Source organism: Budorcas taxicolor, chromosome 13 (assembly GCF_023091745.1).
Source record: "Budorcas taxicolor isolate Tak-1 chromosome 13, Takin1.1, whole genome shotgun sequence".
Taxonomy (NCBI): Eukaryota; Metazoa; Chordata; class Mammalia; order Artiodactyla; family Bovidae; genus Budorcas; species Budorcas taxicolor.
In genome coordinates, this window is record NC_068922.1 from 2,614,662 (window position 1) to 2,638,077 (window position 23,416).

General features: G+C 40.9%; 1 protein-coding gene across 1 annotated transcript in view; it reads left to right on the forward strand.

The window, feature by feature from the left end:
* Window positions 1–23,416, forward strand: part of PLCB4 (phospholipase C beta 4) — a 291,829-nt gene that overhangs the window by 176,206 nt on the left and 92,207 nt on the right. Inside the window, exons 11-17 of the mRNA XM_052650707.1 lie at window positions 1,788–1,896; window positions 5,643–5,853; window positions 7,068–7,161; window positions 8,175–8,254; window positions 8,768–8,852; window positions 12,886–12,976; window positions 14,775–14,870. Coding sequence (XP_052506667.1) covers window positions 1,788–1,896; window positions 5,643–5,853; window positions 7,068–7,161; window positions 8,175–8,254; window positions 8,768–8,852; window positions 12,886–12,976; window positions 14,775–14,870 — 766 coding nt within the window. The remainder of the gene's footprint in view (window positions 1–1,787; window positions 1,897–5,642; window positions 5,854–7,067; window positions 7,162–8,174; window positions 8,255–8,767; window positions 8,853–12,885; window positions 12,977–14,774; window positions 14,871–23,416) is intronic.

A 23,416-nucleotide genomic window follows, 5' to 3' on the forward strand; every position in this document is an offset into this window, starting at 1 on the left:
AACAGAACCACAGTGGGGTCCAAAAAGGCCCGTTTGTGCCTCATCCATCTTCCTCCATGGGAGTGTTTACAGAGACGGGAGAAGGAAAGTACCCAGAAAATGTGCTGGTTACTTATTTGCTTGGTTTGAAGGCACTGCATTCTCCCCGGAGGGGCGGTGCTTGTTGCTCCCTTGGGGCGGGCTCTGGAGTTGCATGCCAGCACCCACTTCCTGAACGAGATGCTCGGAGCATGCCTTCGCCTGCCTGGCACCCCACGGTTCACTGTACCATCTCTCTGCACCCCAGGACTTTTCTTCCTTATGAGCTCAAGGCCTGTTATTCATGTAACAGTTTCTGCTCTGGCACTTGCATGGATGTGAGCCGTTGTTTCTTAGATGCTAGCAGAAGCATGCTTCATTGGGATAAACTGGCAAAGAGCTATTGATTCCTTAGGAGTTAACACTCGTCACTCAGGGGGACGGTGGGAAGACCAGATCAGGCGAGGCCAGGAGTGCTCTGGGATGACGTCACATGTTCTATTGGCCAAAGGCATTCATGCTGTGTGCCTCACTCTTCAAATGACCATTTCAAACAAATGGGCAAGGGAAATCCATATGAACTTTTAACAGTTGTTTCTTCAGTGCTTTTCCAGTAGTGCTTTTCAAAGTCTGTGCATATATTTGGGTAAAGAGTCATTGCTAGGGTCCTATCTGTTGACTGAGTTTCGCTCACGTCTATCTGCCATTTTTTCATTCCAGTTCCCCCTCTTTCTTTATTTGATGGATGACCAGGGGCTCAGTGTTTGGTCCTTAAATCTACCATGAACAATAAGGAAGTTTGATAGACCCACTACCTATAGATACAGAAAGATAGACACACACACACATACACACACACACATGTACACACACACACACACATACACACACACACACACGTGTACACACACACTATTGTAGCTAAGTCAGTTAGTAAATTGGACTTTTTTCATCTTTGCTGTGAAGTTAGGATGACAGAACTGCAGAAATTTGCTCCTGGTGCCTCATATAATACCGGGAGGCTATGGGTGCTGGTTTGAAAAGAATGACATTACCAGCCTCCCAAATGTCTTTAAATATTGATGCACTTTCTGCCCAGAGGATTTCCTCAGGGCAAACCAAGTTAGATTTCACAGTGAAATAGAATTTCTGAACACTGATATTTAAATACAGATTTTCATGTTGTTTTCAGCTTGTAAATATCCTGGTGCAGATTTTCATCCTTATTACAATGGATTCATTTTCATAAATATTTACTCAAGGGAATGAAGTTCACAGTGCCCCCAAAATCTCTTATTCATGTAGAAAGATATAATGAAAATGAAATTATATTTGTCTACCTAACTTTAGAGGTTTGGAGGGTTTTTTGTTATTGTTTTTGTTTTGACATTGACATGAGTATGATTTTTGCTTTTTTTATCTTTTTTCAAAAAGACTTTTATCTCACTTTATAAACACTTATGCCAGATATCTTCCCTGTGGTATGATGAGACCATACCATTTTCTCTGTTTATCAAATTTGAATGAAAAAAAAAGTATATTTTGTCTCTCCATCTTCAGTTCAGGGAAGGGAACCAACACGCTACTGCCAAATGTGGACCTTTTTGAAGTCTGTTTTAGGGAGAAAGACAGGAGAAAAGCAAAATCTCTTTGTAACTGCAAACATGGTATTATACATATATCTTCTATTGAAATTACATAGTTTATTGATGTGTAATAGCCCACGGGTGAGGAAGGTCAACCTAAATGGAGTTATTTTCTCATCATAGCATCAACGAGATCCTCGACTGAATGAAATTTTATTCCCATTTTATGATGCTAAAAGGGCAATGCAGATCATTGAGATGTACGAGCCTGATGAAGATTTGAAGAAACAAGGTAAGAAAAGTGAAAAAAAAAAAAGAGAGAGAATTTTTCATTATTTAAAAAATTCAAGAGTATATGCAATTTTTAAAATCCTTGCATTTTTAGTTAAATGTATTTTTAAATGCTTTGGAGCTCTCTAGAGACAAAGATTGATAACTGACTGGATTTTTTTTCCTAAATCAGTATAAATTTTGCCTTACACCAACATTTATTTCTGCTGCCTGAAATATAATGCTAAATTTATTATTAAACTATAGTAATATTTCCCCCAATGTACTTTCTTATATTAGATCCTTAATGTTGCATACTGCTTAAAATGTAAAAATGCCAATTATAGTCTCTGTTTGCCATCTCTGGAAAAAATGGGCATTTCCTATAAAAATTGACACCTTCCTTTTGTCCCTTGAGTTTCAGCAAGCTAGCTAAATTTAATGATTTGAGGAGCCTTTTGAATCATCATTTGACCCCTGGTATGGAAGATAAATGCTATTGACATGAAATTAAATAGGAATCAACTTAACAAATTGTTGGGGTTTCTGACCCTTTGCCTGTTTCAGTGAAACTCTGGAAACAGTGTGTTGTTCATTTCAAATATTTAGCAAAGGACATGTATGGGGAGGAAATTCAAGATTGGTTTTATAACCATGAGAAACACCTGCCAAAGCTGGGAGCAAGGATGATAATACAGTATCACCGGAGAGGGCCAGGATATGCCTGGGCTAGAGCCTCTGGCCTTATGTCTCAATGGAGAGTGAACAGAGATGCAGGTTAAGTTCTTTCTGTCCCATTTGCCCATGAGTATCATGGCCTCAGTCTCCTCCTGTTTAGAATAGAGGGTTGTTTGTTTGTTTGTTTGTTGTATCTCAGTGAGCATGGACGAAAGGTTTATACATTCTCTGGACCTACATAGACCTGCGTATATGCATCCTGGCCCACCACACCATGTGGCCACACCCCTGATATTTTCCTAAGCCCAGCAGAGTTTTCCCTTGTTTATAATCATACATTTATACTTTCCTGTTAGAGTCTCAAATATCTATTTTCAGCCAGACTGCTTCATTACTTCCCTCTGAGTATCATAATCAACTCCACACAGCATGTGATGAAATTGAAGTGAGGAGTGGCTTTGCAGGAAAGTTAGCACCTTGCAGGGGTGGGAGGTGATGTGATTTTTGTTGCTTATCCTGTTGCTGTGTGACCTTGAACCTCTGTTCATAGACCTCAGTCTCCCTGCTTATAAGATGGTGGGGTCCATACCATCATTCCGCTAGTATTTCTCTTCCCTGCTCTCAGTCCTGAAAGTTTACAGAGGACTGACTGAGTGCCAAGCACTGTTCTAGATGCTGGAGATTCAAAATGGAAAAAGGTGGTTGCAGGCTGTTGAAGGAGAAAGGCTAATGACTCAGTAGTGCCTCGGCAGTGTGATAAACATTATGGTAGAGGTGTGTCTTTGATTAATACGATGTCCTGAAGTCTGTGACATTATCACTGACGCGTCTAAAATGCGTAGCTTCACCGCTTCACAAATGCAGAAATGTTACCGCCTGTCATGAGCAAGTATGGCTGAGAATATTGTGCCAAGGCATTGTAAACTCTCTGGGTATGTAAATTCACACAAACAGCCACCTGGTGAATAATTTGTCCGTAATCAAGCGGAAAATAGGCCTCTCCTGCAGCCCAGCGTCTTCGCTTCCAGCTCTGGGTCTGGTGTCAGAGGGGCCCTGCTCAGGCCTCAGGTCTCTGCCCCTTCTGCCCACACTCCTTGGATGAACTCATCTAAACCCAATGTCTTTAAGTGTCTTCTGTACACATGCGGCTTTCAGATTAAACTTTCCATTCCTAATCTCTCTCTTAAACCACAGATCTGTATAATAGACCTCTCCATTTGGATGGTGAGTGGGTATTTCAGATATATGTATGTTTACAATATGCTTTCATTCCAGTCATCCACAGACTGTTCCTTTCCTAACCTAGAAAATGGTACCATCACTCTCCCACCTTTTCATGCCCAAAGTCTTGGAGTCATCTTTGACTTGTTTTGCTCTTTCACATCACTTCTAATCCATCTGCAAAACCTGTAAGATCCATCCTGAAAATAAATCCTGAATAAATCACTCATTGTCTCCACCCTTACCAGATTATCTGAGCCTACATCAACTCTTCCTGGATGATGCCAGCTCACTTCTAACTAGTCTTCTGCATTTTTCAGTGCCCTGCAATTTATGCACCACACAGCAGCCTGAGTAAACCTTTTAAAATCATTTCTAATCACGTTCTTCTGCTGTTCCAAATCCTCCGATGGCTTCCCAACACACTTAGTACTTAATGAAGACTGAAGTCCAACTGATGTAGTCTTTAGATTCCTCTCCAGCCACCTTTCCAGCTACTTCCCCCTTCATCACGTGGTCTCTGCACTTGCCGATCCTTCTGCTGTGAATGGGGCACCCCCGGGCGTGCATGTGATTGCTCCCCTGCATGAATGTGACCTCATCAGAAGGGCTTTTGCGGGCCACACATCGAACACAGCGTCCTGGTCATTCTTTATCACTTTCATTTCCTGCTTTCTGTTTCCTGCTAGCACTTTCATAACATCATATTTATCTGCTAATTTGTTTGCTCTCTCACCCACAATATATGAGTTTCATGAAAGCAGGCCTTGTCTGTTTCTTCTGTCCCGCATCTATCACAGCGCCTGGAAAAGTGTCAATGTATATGCCCAAGGAGATAGACACACAGACTTTTGTTGCAGTCCTTTTAGTTATAAACAGAAATGACCTAAATATCCATCGACAGAATGATGGACCATGGACTTATTCACATATGGACCTTATACTCTAGCCACTGCCCACCACTACTGTACATCACTCAGTGAAAAGAAAATGACCAAGAGCCACTGGTATCAACTAGATAAATCATAAGATACTATAAGGATATTTTATATAAACTTATAAACAGTCAAAAATATCTAGTGTTCGGATAAGTGCTTGTATATAAGTAAAGTTACAAACCATTTTGGGAATGTAAATATGAATAAAAAGATGGAATTGGATGGACTGGAGGTGGGGCGTGCAGGGTGCTTCACGGGCACCTGTAATTATGTATTCTTTTAAAGAAATGTTAAGTAGATAAAGGAAAAGATAAAATCAGACAAGGCTGAGGTGTAGGTCCATAGCTATATCATCTGTACTCTTCTGTACACTTGAAGTCACCTTGTAACTTTCAAATGCTTAAGTAAAAGCAAGAAACTTGAGGCTATTGGTGGTTGACTGGGTAAGAGAAGATGCAGAAATATTGATGTCTCTCCTGCATTTAACACACTGGCCCTGCCCCTCGTCACACAGATATGACTGAGATGAACGCTGTCTCTAGGGGTCACATTTCAGTGACCATGGAGTACTTATCTCACAAGTCCTACACCCCATTTTTTTTTTTAGATGAAATAGGGAAATGGAATTATTTGAATGCAGAGAGGCCGCTTCTCCGTCCTCTACTTTGGGTTCTGGTGCTGCACGTCTGAACTTAGGGAACTGAATGTTTTGCCATCATGGATGTGAAAGCAGGTGCCACCTATTTGTGGAAGGCATTATGTTACTTGTGCAACTTGGGTACTTTGTTCAAGTTCTGAAAGATGAAGTTTCTTGGGAAAGACACTGTGAAGTAGTATTTACTCCTGTTTAAGCTGTTGCAGATGTCATAAATAAAACTTGCGTATCTTCAAAACCGTAAATCTGCTATGATACTCTTTCCCCCCTCCCCAGGCCTCATATCAAGTGATGGGTTTTGCAGATACCTGATGTCAGATGAAAATGCCCCCGTCTTCCTAGATCGTCTAGAGCTGTACCAAGAAATGGACCACCCTCTGGCTCACTACTTCATCAGCTCTTCCCACAACACCTATCTCACTGGCAGACAGTTTGGCGGGAAATCTTCAGTAGAAATGTACAGACAGGTCCTCCTGGCTGGTTGCAGGTTAGAAACTCAAGACATTGTTCTTTGTATTTGATGCCCTTTAATTGAATTTACTCTTCTCTGAAAAATCAGAAGTAGCATTCAGAGTGAAAAGGACATTTATCTTTCCCTTTAATGGATTATGATGGTCATTTAACCTTGAGGAAGGAAGAACAATAATCTGTTCTGGGAAGATCTAGACTCCTCCTATGGGTCAAAAGATTTTTTCTACTGTAAATTTAAAATATTCCCCCCAAATTACAAAAAAAAAGAAATAAACAGCTTACTTTAAGAAGTCATGCAAAGTTTTCTTTGGGGCCTCGGCACTTCAAGTACAGCTGTGTTGTTGCTGTTTAGTCACTAAGTCATGTCCTACTCTTGCCACCCCATGGGCTGTGGCCACACCAAGCTCCTCTGACCGTGGGATTTCCCAGGCAGAGATACTAGAGTGGGTTGCCATTTCCTTCTCCAGGGGATCTTCCTGACCCAGGGATCGTACCCCCGTCTCCTGCACTGCAAGAGGATTCTTTACCACTGATCCACCAGGGAAGCCCAAGTATAGCTTTCCTTAATGTTAAATATTCTAAAATTTTATTCTCTGACAATAAATATTATTTCAAATGGTTTTTATTTTATAGAAATTGGAAAATATTTGAGGTTTAAAATATGGTGAAAATGCTGAAAGTGGAAATTAAGAAATGTAGTTATATTGTGATATTTTTCTGTATTGTCAATGACCAATGCATAATTTTTTAACTCACTATTTTTGTACATATAGAAATACTTTAAAAGACTTTAAGTGCATCACGACATCTGTCTCAGACTACTTGAATATGAGTCACTGAAACAATTAGAATATTTTCATTTATGGCTAAAGTAGCATCATCCCAATGATAAAATGTTTACAGTATTCTTTAATATCCTCTGGAACATAATCCATATCTAAATTTTCCTGGTTGTTCCTAAGTCATGCTTTATCACAGCTTTGTCACAGCTAAGGTTTCATCCAGAACCACACTGCTTGCCCTATCTCTTGCTTCTCAATCTATAATAGTCCCTTTTTGATGACACCAATCTGATGCTATTTTAAGCTGTATCCTCCAGAAAATAATCACATTACTTCACTCATTCAATTTTCTGCTTCTATAGAAAGTAACTTATTTTGATTTCTTTTCATTTGTATACACACTGTTTTATTGTAAAGGTTCAATACTGTAAAATCACTGTATTCCTAGATGTGTTGAACTTGACTGTTGGGATGGAAAAGGTGAGGACCAAGAACCGATAATAACTCATGGAAAAGCGATGTGCACAGATATCCTTTTCAAGGTGAGTGTTTTTGTTTGCTTGACTTTGGCTTTGGTGCTTGTTTTCTGTTTTATTGGACTATAGTTGATTACAGTGCTGTTTTAGTTTCTGGTGTACAGCACAGTGACTCAGGTGTGTGTGTGTGTGTGTGTGTGTGTGTGTGTGTTCTTTTTCATTCATATTCTTTTCTATGTTAGTTTGTTACAAGATCCTGAGTATAGTTCCCTGTGCCATACAGTAGGACCTTGCTGTTTAGTTTATGTGCAGAAGTTCATATCTGCTAATCCTCCATTTATCCTTCCCCCACCCCTTTTCTCCTATGGTAGCCATAGGTTTGTTTTCTGTGTCTGTGAGTCTGTTTCTGTTTTATAAATAAGTTCATTTGTATCATATTTTAGATCCTATATATAAGTAGCATGATATGGTATTTGTCTTTCTCTTTCAGACTCTTCAGTTAGTATGATAATCTCTAGGTCCATCCATTTTGCTATAAGTGGTGTAATTTCATTCTTTTTTACGGCTGAGTAGTATTCCATGGAGAAGGCAATGGCACCCCACTCCAGTACTCTTGCCTGGAAAATCCCATGGATGGAGGAGCTTGGTGGGCTACAATCCATGGGGTCACACAGAGTTGGACACCACTGACCAACTTCACTTTCACTTTTCACTTTCATGCGTTGGAGAAGGAAATGGCAACCCACTCCAGTGTTCTTACCTGGAGAAGCCCAGGGACGGGGGAGCCTGGTGGGCTGCCGTCTCTGGGGTCGCACAGAGTCGGACACGACTGAAGTGACTTAGCAGCAGCAGTACCCTAATTTTGGAGAAGTAAACAATAACTTTGAAAAAAGTGTAGTTAACTATGAACGGTGCCTACATCTAACCACAGGGGCCTCAGTGTGGAGTGGTGAATGGGTTCTTCAGGTTTGAATTGCCAGAAGTGACTTTCTGAAAAGCTCAAATTATTGGTCTCCAATTGATTTCATGTGCTTTAATTTTTTTCTCTCCTTTCTCATCAACACTCCTTATCTTTAAAGGATGTTATTCAAGCCATCAAGGAAACTGCCTTTGTCACATCGGAATACCCTGTGATTCTCTCCTTTGAAAACCACTGCAGGTATAGTGATTCCTTCTACCCTGCCTCTCCGTGTTGTTTGTTAATCCCCATTTCCCATCCCTGCCCTGCATCTTTTTGAATACCTGAACACTTTCTTTTGTGAAGTGGTAACTACCTATAGTCTTATGGGAAAAAAAAGAAGGAACTCAACCACTATTTCCCAACACCTCCAAAAGAGGAAAAAAAAGTCCTCTTAATATGTTTTAGAAATGCTTCCCCTAAACCAAAGGACAGAGGGCAGGATCCCTTGCTCAAATTTCCATGGAGTTAGAAGATTTCACAGTATATTTGTAGTCAGATGTGATGGACTTGAAAGATACTTTTTCTGCTTACCAGCTCTCGGTTCAGCAGCGGAATCTACTTTTTAACCTACACCAATTAGCTCATTAGCATCAAAGGGACAATCATTTTGCTGAGTGGGAGTTTTTAATCGCTGGGAATAGATGTTTCTTGTTCTTATCCTGGACAGTTAATGGATGTTTGAATTTACAAATGTCGGTTCTTTCCCTCCAGCAAATATCAACAGTACAAGATGTCCAAATATTGTGAAGATCTATTTGGAGATCTCCTGTTGAAACAAGCACTTGAATCACATCCAGTATGTATTTTTAGCAAACCATATTTCTAACATGAATGAATTTGTTTTGAAATTCATTTCTGAAGGGTCAAGTAGTTCTGGAGGACTGATGTTAAAGAGCTTCATATTTATTTAAATTCGCTGGTATGAAAAGCTTCCACTGTGCTTCAGAAAGGTGTGTAGAGAGAGATATAATGTAAACATCTGGGTCAGTTTAACTGAGAAGATTATGGGATCTTTATGGTTTCTGAAACCTCTGTCTTAAATTTTCATAAAGTGCACAGTGGCCTGGGTCTAGAGTTGGTGATCATTCTCAAATTCAGTGACAGGTTAGAATCACCTGGAGGAACCATGAACCATACCTCTGCCATAGCCCCATTCAGAGATTCTGAAATTGATTCAAGTCAGCAGATTATGCATGGTGGTTTTTTTTTTTAAGTTTTGTTTATTTTTTTTATTTTATTTTTTTTTAATTTTAAAATCTTTAATTCTTACATGTGTTCCCAAACATGAACCCCCTCCCACCTCCCTCCCCATAACATCTCTGTGGGTCATCCCCATGCACCAGCCCCAAGCATGCTGTATCCTGCGTCAGACATAGACTGGCGATTCAATTCTTACATGATAGTATACATGATAGAATGCCATTCTCCCAAATCATCCCACCCTCTCCCTCTCCCTCTGAGTCCAAGAGTCCGTTATACACAGCTGTGTCTTTTTTCCTGTCTTGCATACAGGGTCGTCATTGCCATCTTTCTAAATTCCATATATATGTGTTCGTATACTGTATTGGTGTTTTTCTTTCTGGCTTACTTCACTCTGTATAATCAGCTCCAGTTTCATCCATCTCATCAGAACTGATTCAAATGAATTCTTTTTAACGGCTGAGTAATACTCCATTGTGTATATGTACCACAGCTTTCTTATCCATTCATCTGCTGATGGACATCTAGGTTGTTTCCATGTCCTGGCTATTATAAACAGTGCTGCGATGAACATTGGGGTACATGTGTCTCTTTCAATTCTGGTTTCCTCAGTGTGTATGCCCAGCAGTGGGATTGCTGGGTCATAAGGTAGTTCTATTTGCAATTTTTTAAGGCATCTCCACACTGTTCTCCATAGTGGCTGTACTAGTTTGCATTCCCACCAACAGTGTAGGAGGGTTCCCTTTTCTCCACACCCTCTTTTTTAAATGCTCTCCAGGTAAATCAAATGTGCACCCAGGGGTCAGCATTCATGGGAGCCTGTTGCTATGGAAAGTTCCCTGGATCAAGTCACAGGAGCCTGAAGTTCAAGCTCCCAAGTCCAAATCAAACTCTTGGGCAATATTATATGCCCATTTTTGAGCTTCATTTGTTAAACCTGCTAATTCCTTCATCAGGCAAAGAACTTGTATCCTGTGCCCCATAGATAGGTTTTGCAGGGTCTGTGAGCTCATTCTAATTACATGCAACTTGTTTTCTGTATACAGTCATTTGAGAGAGTTCATCAGATTTTTACAAAGATCCACACCACCCAAGTGGTTAAGGGTCACTGTCACAAGATGTTGGGAGTAGCAAGAAACTCCTGGAGTGAAAGTACGAAACACTCAACAGTAATGAAGTGTTTTTCCCACTATTGACCCAAACACGGTAACAATAGGCAGCAATCAAACATCACCATGACTGACATCTGTGCTCCCTGGGAACACATCAGGTGGTTTAACAATGAGTTTTATAGAAGTGCATCTGTGGGAACTGAAAAAACTATAGGAGGATATTTACCACCTGCCGAAGCGATGGCTGCCGGCGCCCTGTCCACAGCCTGCGGTGCTTCCCATTTCCCTGCTTAGCGGCCTGATGTCCACCTGTCGCCCCTGCCGCTGCTGGCTCAGGGGCTGCTCTGGTCCCTGGAGCTCTGCCCACATGGGATCGTCAAGCCAGAGCGCCAGAGAATCACCACCTCTACCCTGTGCTTCACACTCCTCAGGAGGTTCGACTGAGCACCTGGTCCCCACTGCCCCCCGGGTTCCACAGGGGGATCCCGCTCACACACACAGGGCTCGATAATGCTCCCCTGATGGGCTGGCTGTCCTCTTGTTCTCACCCTTCTCCTCCTCTGTTGGGATTCCCTGGAGCTGCCTCCCAAATAAATGACTGGTGCTTTCATCTTTGTCTCAGACTGATTCTAAGGGAACCTAAACTAAGAAACAGCCCAATTTATTTTAGTTTTTACCTTGGTCCTTTGTGTATTTTATTTCCTTTGTTAGACTAAAGTGCTTGCTTTTACAGAAAGGTTTCTGCATTTTTTGTGAAGTGATGTGCACATATGTGAAAGGTTATGGGAAGTCTGTAATATAAACAAGACTAAGATCTGAACTTCAGAACTTCAGTCCTGGGAGCAGACCACAGGATTCAAATGTAAAACCATAACTGAAAAAGAAGATGGACTATGATGTGTTGAATATTTATTGCCAATATCCAAGTGTAAGAGGGATCACTGGGAGTGAACCGGTTACAGCAGGCTTCCGAAAGGAAGCAGAATTTCAGCCAAGGGTTTCATTAGAGACAGAATGGACGCTGGATGGCACAGTGCCTTGCACGTATAAATAGTATAAAAATTAGTTTGGAAAATGAGTGGACATGTGGAAGGATAGGTAGTTCTATAGAAGGGTGGTAGGGGGATGGAGAGCGGATGGGGATGGGTAAGGCGCAGTTCCATGGATCAGTTGTTGTTGTTTAGCTGCTAAGTCATGTTTGACTCTCTGTGACCCCATGGGCAGCAGCACACCAGGCTCCTCTGTCCTTCACTTTCTCCCGGAATTTGCTCATGTCCATTGGAATCAATGATGCCATCCAAGCATCTCATGCTCTGCTGCCCCCTTTTCCTCATTCCCTCAGTCTTTCCCAACATTAGGGTCTTTCCCAGTGAGTCAGCTCTTTGTATCACCTGGCCAAAGTGTTGGAGCTTCAGCTTCAGCATCAGTCCTTCCAGTAAATATTCAGGGTTGATTTCCTTTAGGATGGACTGGTTTGATTTCCTTTCAGTCCAAGGGACTCTCAAGAGTTCTCCAGCCCCACAATTTGAAAGTATTAATTCTTCCTTAGTCAACTTTCTTTTTGGTCCAACTCTCACATCCATACATGACTGGAAAAGCCATAGCTTTGACTCTGCAGACCTTTGTCGGCAAAGTGATGTCTTTGCTTTCCAATATGCTGTCTAGGTTTGTCATAGCTTTCCTTCCAAGGAGTAAGTGTCTTTTAAAATCATGGCTGCAGTCGGCATCTGCAGTGACTTTGGAGCCCAAGAAAATAAAAACTACCACCATTTCCACTTTTTCCCCGTCTATTTGCCATGAAGTGATGGGATTGGATGCCATGATCTTAGTTATTTGAAAGTTAAGTTTTAAGCCAGCTTTTTCACTCTCTTCTTTCAGCTTCATCAAGAGACTCTTTAGTTCCTCTTTGCTTTCCGCCATAAGGTTATTGATGTTTTCCCCAGCAATCTTGACTCCAGCTTGTGATTAGAGGTCATCAAATAAAGGAACATCTCCTTTGAAGATATCAATCCAAGCAAATGAAACCACAGTAGATGTCATTTTTCAATCATTAGGACCTTCTTGATTCTCTTATTGAACCCACAAAGCCACAGTCCTGATCTTTGAGGGTAGATCACTCTACTGAGCAAACCAACTTGTGGTACAGCCCAACACTACACTTAGCAACACCAGCCAGCCCCATGACCCCTTGTACTTACCAGATACTTAAAGAGGGTCAAGGCCTAGGGTCGAGCTGGATCCCGTTCCCTGAGACCACTGCAGGTTGGAGCCCACTCCCTGGGGAGAGCAGAGAAGCTCTGCAAACCTTGAGAGTCCTTTCTGGTGCAAAAGTTTGCAGCTTTAGCTTAAGGCAAAGCATGGGCTAGTTTGGGGTGTACAATGAAAGTATAAAGCTGTGCTGACTGCCATCTACTGGATGTTGGTTGTGTAACTCACAGGCCTTCTGCTCATTTTAGTCTGGAACAGAGAATGAAGAAGTAAAACTATCATCAATCAGCCTTTTCTGTTTTTCTCTAGCTGGAACCAGGCAGACCCTTGCCATCCCCGAATGACCTCAAAAGAAAAATACTCATCAAAAACAAACGACTGAAACCTGAGGTTGAAAAAAGTAAGTCAAATACACTCATCAATGACAGAAGGCATACACACGTTGCATCTTTAGACAGTTCAGCAATCTGGAATGAAACATACATTAAAACCACTGACTGGGGAGGAAGTGGGTCTAATGGTCTATATAGTGTTCAGAACAAGGTTGCCACATTTCCACTCAAGTTTAGTTTCTACATCAACCCATTCTTGCAATGGGAAAACCTATTCATGTATTTATAGATCAGCATTTGGAGGAATCCTCAAGAAAGATGAGGAAAAAGCAAAAAAAGGCATTTTAGAATTTATCCAGATAAAGGAGCTAGCACTTTATCAATTCATACACTTTAAAGTCCTCTTTAAAAGTTACCCTTTGCAGTTTCCCCTGTGATACATACATAAACAGGGTTGTAGGTAATATGAGAATGTGGATGTGAAAGAGACAGACAGGCAGACAGAGGTGGTTTTATCTATAGACATTGCCCCCTCTGTTTTCTGAAAACATTCTCTTTGCAAGTATGTTCTTCCAACAAATCTCTTAGTTCAGTGAAGGAATAACATCAAAAATTGGTATGATTGCATTGTGGCTTTTCCCTGGATATTCTAAACTAAAATTTTGAAATTGTATTAACTCTACTTCATTTTTATTGCAATATCTATAATGCCTTAGGAAAATGAAAACAAGAAAGAAAAATATAATAAAATTTTAAAACTACTAAATTATATATTTTACACATATATACATGTACTATAGACACATATATACGCATGTACTTTTTGGCATATGCATACATTTTTTACAAAGTTGGGATCTTATTAAATATACTAACTGTTGGTCAGTTTTAATTCAACCAATTAAGTATTCTTTGATCCAGTAAGATATAAATCTGTATACTAATTTTAATTCTAATGTATAAAACCTTTTAAAAATTCTAGTGTATGAAACACTATATAGCATTTATTATGCGGAATATAGTGTAATTTAACCAGTCCCTAGTTGATAGATTTTCATTGCTATGAAAACAATGGAGAACATGCTTGGATGTTAATTTTATACATTTATGCAGCCTTCTCCTTGTAATCACTTGCTACAGTTAGAGTTGATTGGCCAAAGCATGTGTACATTTTTTACATGATGTATCTTATTGTGCTGTCTTTCGGAAAAGTTGTACCAGTTTATACGTCCACTATAACATATGAAGAACACCTGTTTCCCAGCAATATTTTTAATGCTGGCTATTGGGCATCTTTTATATGTGTTCACAACTAATAAAAGAAAAATAATACTTGAATTTTTTAATTGTATATCTTTGATGGCTAGTTTCTTTTTACTATTTGTGATTTGCCCTCCTATATTTCCCCAGTGTGTCTATCTCATTGACTTCTGAGGGTTTTTTATACATTAGGATAATAACTGGATTGTATCAATTGCAAATCTTTTTTTCCTGAAGTTTTCCAGTTTCTCTTATGTCACTTAACCGTAATTGCCATGAACCATGGTCTATGCCATATGCTACAAATTCTGGGTTTTGTATCAAGCCTCAGATCCTTCTGAGGGACTGAGCTGTGACTTTGCAGCCTGGTGACCAGGATATGGGGCATTTCCCCTATGTTCCAACTATGTTCCAACCATGGCATAGTCACACATGCCTTCAGGAGTCAAGGCCACCAGGACTGGAAAGACTGTGGCCATGGCCGAGCCTTGGGTGCCTGGACAATAGGTTTCTCTTCCCTTTTCATCCTTCTTTATGTCCGTCTTTAAGCTGGTTTTATAAGTGACCTAACCCTTGTCTCCATCTCCTTGTTTATTTTACTAACAGAACAGCTTGAAGCTTTGAAAAGCGTGATGGAAGCAGGAGAATCCGCTGCCCCAGTGAACATCCTAGAGGATGACAATGAAGAGGAAATAGAAAGTGGTATTGTTCTTTTTTTTTTTAATTTACACTTCACAAACATACTTTTTTAAAATGAATATGGGTCTCATGGACCCTTTTATATCATGTGACATTTTAATTTCTTGTAGGTATCTGCACCACCCTTAATCTTCTGGTATTTAGGAGTACTTTTCCAAATAGTATGGCTTAGAATTTCCCTACACACTAGATTTTAGTAGCTTAGTCATCTCCTTTTCTGGTGTGCCTTCAGCTGTTCAGCAGAAACTCACAGAGAATCCTTGAAGCACTTGCTGTCAAAGACAGGGCTTAGAATAAAAAGAACATTTTTGTAGTCCCTTCCTATCAGCAAAACATGAACATCAGTGTTGTTACTCATGACAGCCGTTCAGGCAAGTTAAAAGGGAAGGAACATGGGTAGGGACCCTCAGTAAATGCTTTGTTTGTGTGCACATATAGTGAATTAGAAACTCAAAGCCAGAATCAAACTTTCAAGTTCAAATTCCTTCAAATAACCATCTCACTACAATTAGCTATATTCTAGTAGAGAGAATAATTTTTGCAAAGGCAGCTTTGCTCAAAATATCTCAGTATTTGCTATTACCTTCTATTTTACTTTGGCCATATAGCCACAACCATAACCTTTGGTTTTAAATAGGTCATTTGAAAGATTGTGAATGTTGTTAGAAAATTATTTGTTATGTAGCATGAGGATTGGTTAACACATGACATGAAAATTTATTAACAGAATAGCTTGTGTATGCACTGGGTGTCTGTTAGTTAGAGCCTTGAGTTTAAGTAGTGCTTTTGGGCTAAATAATTTAGAAATGCTTGTAGAAACTCTGTTTTTTATCTAAGCATCTGAAATAGAAGAGTAGATTTTAAGATTTTTATCTGTGACATCACAGATAAAAACCTAAAAGCTGTGAGAACCAACTGATCATACTCACGGCCCCTAAAACAGATTCCTGACTATGGAAGACACTTTATAAGTGATTTATGTTGCATGTCCAAACCATGGGAACGTGACTTACTTTCATATGTTTTATACAAACAGCAGGGAGGCTGCAGTTAGCTGACGGTATTTAATCAATGCCCGTTATGGTCATCTATTGCTCTGCAGCAAACCACCCCAAAACACTTTACTGCTGTCTCTCCTGGTGGGTCACCTGGGCTCAGGCTGGGGGCTTTCCCTTTGGTTTCTCACGTGGTTGCCGGCAAACAACATCAAGAGTCGTCTGAAGGTCCCCTGAGCCAGCGCCTGATGGCTCGCTCGGAGCTGGTGGTTGACACTGGCTGGCTGTGACAGCTCGGTTGGCTCTGTTGACACAGGCACCCCATGTGGCCTTTCTCTGTGGCATGGACTTCTCGTAGCACGGTGGCCAACCTCCTTGATGAAATGTCCTGAGCGCTAGTGTTCCAAAGGGCAGAAAATGGAAGCAGCTAAACAATTTAAAAGCTATGCTTGGAAATGGCATATCATTGCTTCCCCTGTATTTTATTCATTAGCGCAGTCTTAGTTCAGGCCCACCCACATTCTGGTGGGTGGGTGAGTAACTAGATCACATTGCGGAAGAGTCAGAGGGAAACTGATATTGCAGCTGTCTTTGGAAAATGCAGTCTGCCACATTGCCTATTATTTTATTTCACACTTTTTGCAAATCATAAACCTGAACAAGATTTAAAAATAAAATCTTAAAAGGAATGTATTTAAACAGATCAATAAAAAATGATGCAAATGAACTTATTTACAAAACAAAAACAAAACACAGATCTTGAAATCAAACTTATGGTTACCAAAGGGGAAATGTCAGGGGACGGGATAAATTAGGAGATTAGGATCAACATAAACACACAACTCAGTTCAGTTCAGTTCAGTTGCTCTGTTGGGTCTGACTCTTTGCGATCCCATGGACTGCAGCCTACCAAGCTTCCCTGTCCATCACCAACTCCTGGAGCTTGCTCAAACTTATGTCCATTGAGTCAGTCATGCCATCCAACCACCTCATCCTCTGTCGTCCCTTCTCCTCCCGCCTTTAATCTTTCGCAGCATCAGGGTCTTTTCCAATGACTCAGTTCTTCACATCAGGTGGCCAAAGTAGGAGTTTCCACTTCAGCATCAGTCCTTCCAATGAATATTCAGGACGGATTTCCTTTAGGATGGACTGGTTGGATCTCCTTGCAGTCCAAGGGACTCTAAAGAGTCTTCTGCAACACCACAGTTCAAGAGCATCATTTCTTCAGTGCTCAGCTTTCTTTATAGTCCAACTCTCACATCCATATTGACTACTGGAGAAACCATAGTTTGACTAGATGGATCTTTGTTGGCAAAGTAATGTCTCTGCTTTTTAATATGCTGTCTAGGTTGGTCATAACTTTTCTTCCAAGGAACAAGCGTCTTTTAATTTCATGGCTACAGTCAGCATCTGCAGTGATTTTGGAGCCCCCAGAAATAAAGTCTGTCACTGTTTCCACTGTTTCTCCATCTATTTGCCATGGAATGAAGGCACTGGATGGCATGATGTTAGTTTTCTGAAAGTTTAGTTTTAAGCCGTCTTTTCCACTCTCCTCTTTCACTTTCGAGAGGCTCTTTAGCTTCTCTTCACTTTCTGTCATAAGGGTGATGTCATCTGCGTATCTGAGGCTGTTGATAATTCTCCCAGCAATCTTAATTCCAACTTGTGTTTCATCTACCCTGGCATTTTGCATGATGTACTCTGCATATAAGTTAAATAAGCAGGGTGACCATGTACAGCCTTGATATGCTCCTTTCCCAATTTGGAAACCAGTCTGAAACCAGTCTGTTGTTCCATGTCCAGTTCTAACTGTTGCTTCTTTACCTGCATAAAGTTTTCTCAGGAGGCAGGTAAGGTGGTCTGGTATTCCCATCTCTTTAAGAATTTTCCACAATTTGTTGTGATCTACACAGTCAAAGAATTTGGCGTACTCAAAAAACCAGTTTTTCTGGAACTCTCTTGCTTTTCCTATGAGCCAATGATATTGGCAATTTGATCTCTGGTTCCCCTGCCTTTTCTAAATCCAGCTTGAACATCTTGAAGTTCATGGTTCATGTACTATTGAAGCCTGATGATGGTGGTAGTTTATTTGCTAAGTCGTGTCCAACTCTTGCAACCCCATGGACAGTAGCCTGCCAGTCTCCTCTGTCCTTGGGATTCTCTAGGCAAGAATACTAGAGTTGGTTTCCATTTCCTTCTCCAGGGGATTTCCCTGACCCACAAATCAAACATGGGTCTTCTGCATAGCAGGCACATTCTTTACCTACTGAGCTATGAGGGAAGTTGAAGCCTGGCTTGGAGAATTTTGAGCATTACTTTGCTAGCGTGTGAGATGAGTGCAATCATGCAGTAGTTTGAGCATTCTTTGGCATTTGCCTTTCTTTGGGATTGGAGTGAAAACTGACATTTTCAGTCCTGTGGCCACTGCTGTGTTTTCCAAATTTGCTGGCGTATTGAGTGCAACATTTTCACAGCATCATCTTTTAGGATCTGAAATAGCTCAACTGGAATTCCATCACTCCACTAGCTTTGTTCATAGTGATGCTTTCTAAAGCCCACTTGACTTCACATTCTAGTATGTCTGGCTCTAGGTGAGTGATCACACCATCATGGTTATCTGGGTCATGAAGATCTTTTTTGTATAGCTCTTCTGTGTATTCTTGCCACCTCTTCTTAATAGAGGTGCTTCTGCTTCTGCTTCTGTTAGGTCCATACCATTTCTGTCCTTTATTGTGCCCATCTTTGCTTGACATGTTCCCTTGGTATCTCTAATTTTCTTGAAGAGATCTCTAGTCTCTCCCATTCTATTGTTTTTCTCTATTTCTTTGCATTGATCACTGAGGAAGACTTTGTTACCTCTTCTTGCTATTCTTTGGAACTCTGCATTCAAACGAGAATATCTTTCCTTTTTTCCTTTGCCTTTAGCTTCTCTTCTTTTCTCAGGTATTTTTAAGTCCTGCTCAGACAAGCATTTTGCCTTTTTGCATTTCCTTTTCTTGGGAATGATTTTGATCCCTGCCTGCTATACAATGTCACAAACCTCTGTCCATAGTTCTTCAAGCACTCTATCAGATCTAATCCCTTTAATCTTTTTGTCACTTCTACTGTAATCTAAGGGATTTGATTTAGGTCATACCTGAATGGTCTAGTGGTTTTCCCTACTTTCTTCAATTTAAGTCTGAATTTGTCAATAGGGAGTTCATGATCTGAGACACAGTCAGCTCTCGGTATTGTTTTTGCTGACTGTACACAGCTTCTCCATCTTTGGCTGCAAAGAATATAATCAATCTGATTTCGGTGTTGACCGTCTGATAATGTCCTTGGTTCAGTCTTCTCTTGTGTTGTTGGAAGAGGGTGTTTGCTATGACCAGCACATTCTCTTGGCAAAACTCTGTCAGCCTTTGCCCTGCTTCTTTCTGTACTGCAAGGCCAAATTTGCCTGTTACTCTAGGTATCTCTTGACTTCATACTTTTATATTCCAGTCCCCTATAATGAAAAGGACATCTTTTTTGGGTGTTAATTCTAGAATGTCTTGTAGGTCTTCATAGAACCATTCAGCTTCAACTTCTTCAGCATTGGTGATCGGGGCATAGGCTTGGATTACCGTGATATTGAATGGCTTGACTTGGAAACAGAGATCACCCTATCATTTTTGAGATTGCATCCTAGTATTGGCATTTTGGACTCTTTTGTTGACTATGAGGGCTACTCCATTTCTTCTAAGGGATTCTTGCCCACAGCAATAGATATAATGGTCATCTGAATTCGCCCATTCCAGTCCATTTTAGTTCACTGATTCGTAAATGAATGTCATTCACTCTTGACATCTCCTGTTTCACCACTCCCAATTTGCCTTGATCCATGAACCAAAGATTCCAGGTTCCTATGCAATATTGCTCTTAACAGCATTGGACTTTACTTCCATCACCAGTCACATCAACAGCTGTGCGTTGTTTGCTCTTTGGCTTCGTCTCTTCATTCTTTCTGGAGCTATTTCTCCACTTTGCTCCATATTGGGCACCTACCGACCTGGGGAGTTCATCTTTCAGTGTCCTATCTTTTTGCCTTTTCATAATGTTCTTGGGGTTCTCGAGGCAAGAATACTGAAGTGGTTTGCCATTCCTTTTTCCAGTGGACCATGTTTTGTCAGAACTCTCCACCCTGACTCATCCATCTTTGGTGGCCCTACAGGGCATGGCTCATAGTTTGATTGTGGTCCATGTGATCAGTTTGATTAGTTTTCTGTGGTTGTGGTTTTCAATCTGTCTGCCCTCTGAAGGATAAGGATAAGAGGTTTATGGAATTTTCCTGATGGGAGAAACTGACTATGGGGGAAACTGGGTCTTGTTCTGATGGGCGGGGCCATGCTCAGTAAATCTTTAATCCAGTTTTCTGTTAATGGCCGGGGCTCTGTTCCCTCCTTATTTTTTGACCTGAGACCAAACTATGGTGGAGGTAATGAAGATAATGGCGGCCTCCTTCAAAAGGTCCCATGCATGCACGGCCATACACAGTGCCCCCGACCCTGCAGCAGGTCACCACCAACCCACTGCCTCCACTGGAGACTCCTGGACACTCACAGGCAAGTTTGGGTCAGTCTCTTGTGGAGTTACTGCTCCTTTCTCCTAGGTCCTGGTGCCCACAAGGTTTTGTTTGTGCCCTCCAAAGGTCTGTTTCTGCAGTCCTGTGTAAGTTCTATAATCAAATCCCACTGGCCTCCAAAGTCAAATTATCTAGGAGTTCTCAGTCCCTTTGCCAGATCCCCAGGTTGGGAAATCTGTTGTGGGTCCTAGAACGTTCTTAACAGTGCAAGGATTTCTTTGGTATAATTGTTTTGCAGTTTGTGGGTTGTCTGTTCTTCTGCTTTATGGTGGGGTTAATGGTGACCTCCCCAAAGAGGGCTTATGCCACAGGCTGTGTGACCAGGTAGCTGCACCCAGGGCCCCTGTGGCAGGCCACTGCTGACTCCTACCAGGAGACTCAAACACAGGTCTGGTCAGTCTCTGTGGGGTCTCTGGGTCCTGGTGCACACAAGGTTTTGTTTGAACCCTCTGAGCATCTCTGGCAGGTATGGGGTTTGTTTCTAAATGCTGTTTCACCCCTCCTACCATCTTACTGGTGTTATGCCCAGAGTCTGAGTCCCCAAAACCGAGAGAATAAGACGTCCACAGCAGTGCAAAAGCATGAAGGGGTTTTATTTCTAGCTCGAGCTAGGGCTCCCACCACATCCAATGCATTGGAGTGGAGCAAGGAGCCCCGAGCCCAGATTTACAGCAGTATTTATAGGTTTTAGAACAGAGAGTTGGCAAGGGCTGATTGGCTGCAGGAGTTTCCTAGTATTTACTAATTGGCTAATCTTTATTGGCTGCAGGGGTTTCCTGGTATTTACTAATTGGCTATAGGCTGCAGGGGGATGTCTTTTACGTCCTGATAAACTCAAACCAGGTTACGGGGAGTATGCTGATTAGACAAGTCCTGGCATCCGCGGGGATGACCTCACTGGGCAATGACTCAGCTTTTCCCGTGAGTCCTACCTTAGTCCCTGAAGCCTATCATGGCGTTTGTTAGGTCCCAACAACTGGGGCTTCTCCTTTGCCCTTGGACATGGGGTATCTTTGCTGGGTCAGATCCAGCATTCTCCTGTTGATGGTTGTTCAGCAGCGAGTTGTTATTTTGGAGTTCTCACAGAAGATGAGTGCCCACATCCTTCTACCCCACCATCTTGCCAGCACAAAACTAGTCTTTCACATTCTATTGTTTTCCTCTATTTCTTGAAATGATCACCGAAGAAGGCTTTCTTATCTCTCCTTGCTATTCTTTGGAACTCTGCATTCAAATGGGTATATCTTTCTTTTCTCCTTTGCTTATCACTTCTCTTCTTTTCTCAGCTATGTGTAGGGCCTTCTTAGACAACCATTCTGCCTTTTTGCATTTCTTTTTTCTTGGGGATGGTCTTGATCACTGCCTCCTGCACGATGTCATGAACCTCCATCCGTAGTTCTTCAGGCACTCTGTCTACCAGATCTAATCCCTTGAATCTGTTTGTCAACACACAACTACATATAAAATAGATACTAACAGGCACCCACTCAGTATTCTGTATTAACCTATATGAGAAAAGAAACTGAAAAAGATTGGATAAATATATGTGTATAACTGAATCTCTTCACTGTATGCTTGAAACTAACACAACATTGTAAATCAGTTATACGCCAATAAAAATATTTAAAACATCAATAAAGTACTTTTAAACATTGAAAGTCTGAATATTATATAAAAACTGTCCCTGAACTTTAAGTTAACTTTCATAGATGATAATCAAAAACATGTAAGGTGTTATTAGATAATAATCCAGTAAAGCTATAGAATAATGAAACACATTAAGAAAAATAATATTAATGATAACAACAGCTACGATTGTTGTACCAACTGTGATCGAGTGCTTTACATCAGTGCTTCCTCCAATCTTTATGCAGCCTAATGAAACAGTTATTACATTCATTTTTCAGGTGAAGAAACTGAAGCTTAGATAAATAACATATGTTACATGTGGTGCCGCAGCTGGGTGGCAATGACACTAAGACTCAGTCTCAAATTGCCTTGACTCCAGGGTCAAGTCCTTTTGTACCCCACAACATTGTCCTTCTAATGTATAGAAATATAAAGAACAGAAATCTGCAAAATCATTGTTTGTCTTTAAAAAAGGAGAAACAACATCGATAATGAGTCAGAGATGTGAAGTTTCTTGAACACACACATTCATCTAAAATGAGGGGCCAGTATGATCCACTTATCGTCCTTAAGGCTGCTTTCCCAACCTTTATTCAGATGCTCATCATTCCTAGACGCAAAATAAATTTGCCTCTAGTAACTCCCATGTTATTCCAGGAAAGTTTGTGGTAAAGTTTTAGTTGTTCTGACAGAAATGCATTGATTCATACGTACCTGAGTTTCTCTCTAACGGGAGAGATGTCTACTATCCCCATTACATATGAGTCTTATGTCCCCTCAGTCATACTTGAGTTTAGTTCTGGTCAACCAGTTGGCTGTAATTACCCTCTATCACAGTACGATCCGACTACACATGAATGAGGAGTCTCTAATTTAAATTCTTCAAGAGGAAACCAAGCACCGTTCAAGAGGGCAGACCTGCCTGAAGGCTCTGGAAAATAGAAAAGGCTCTCAGTCAGTGAATATGTGTGTCCAGTTATTAGGCTGGACATAGATTCAGATGAGCAGGTTTCTACATAGGAAACCCTAAAGATACCACCAGAAAATTACTAGAGCTGATCGGTGAATTGAGTAGAGTTGCAGGATACAAAATTAATACAAATCCCTTGTATTATACATAGAAAACCCTAAAGATGTCACCGGATGAGAAGTGGGGAATACCAACATTGTGTGTGGCTGTTGGTGTTACACCATCAAGAGATGATAGCCTTTAGTTGTACAACCCTTTTAAAGTAGTTATTAAGTCTCAGCCACTTCTATGGAATATACTCCCTTGAAATTCAAGTAGTTTATATCTGGCTGGGCAGGTTAAACTAGATATA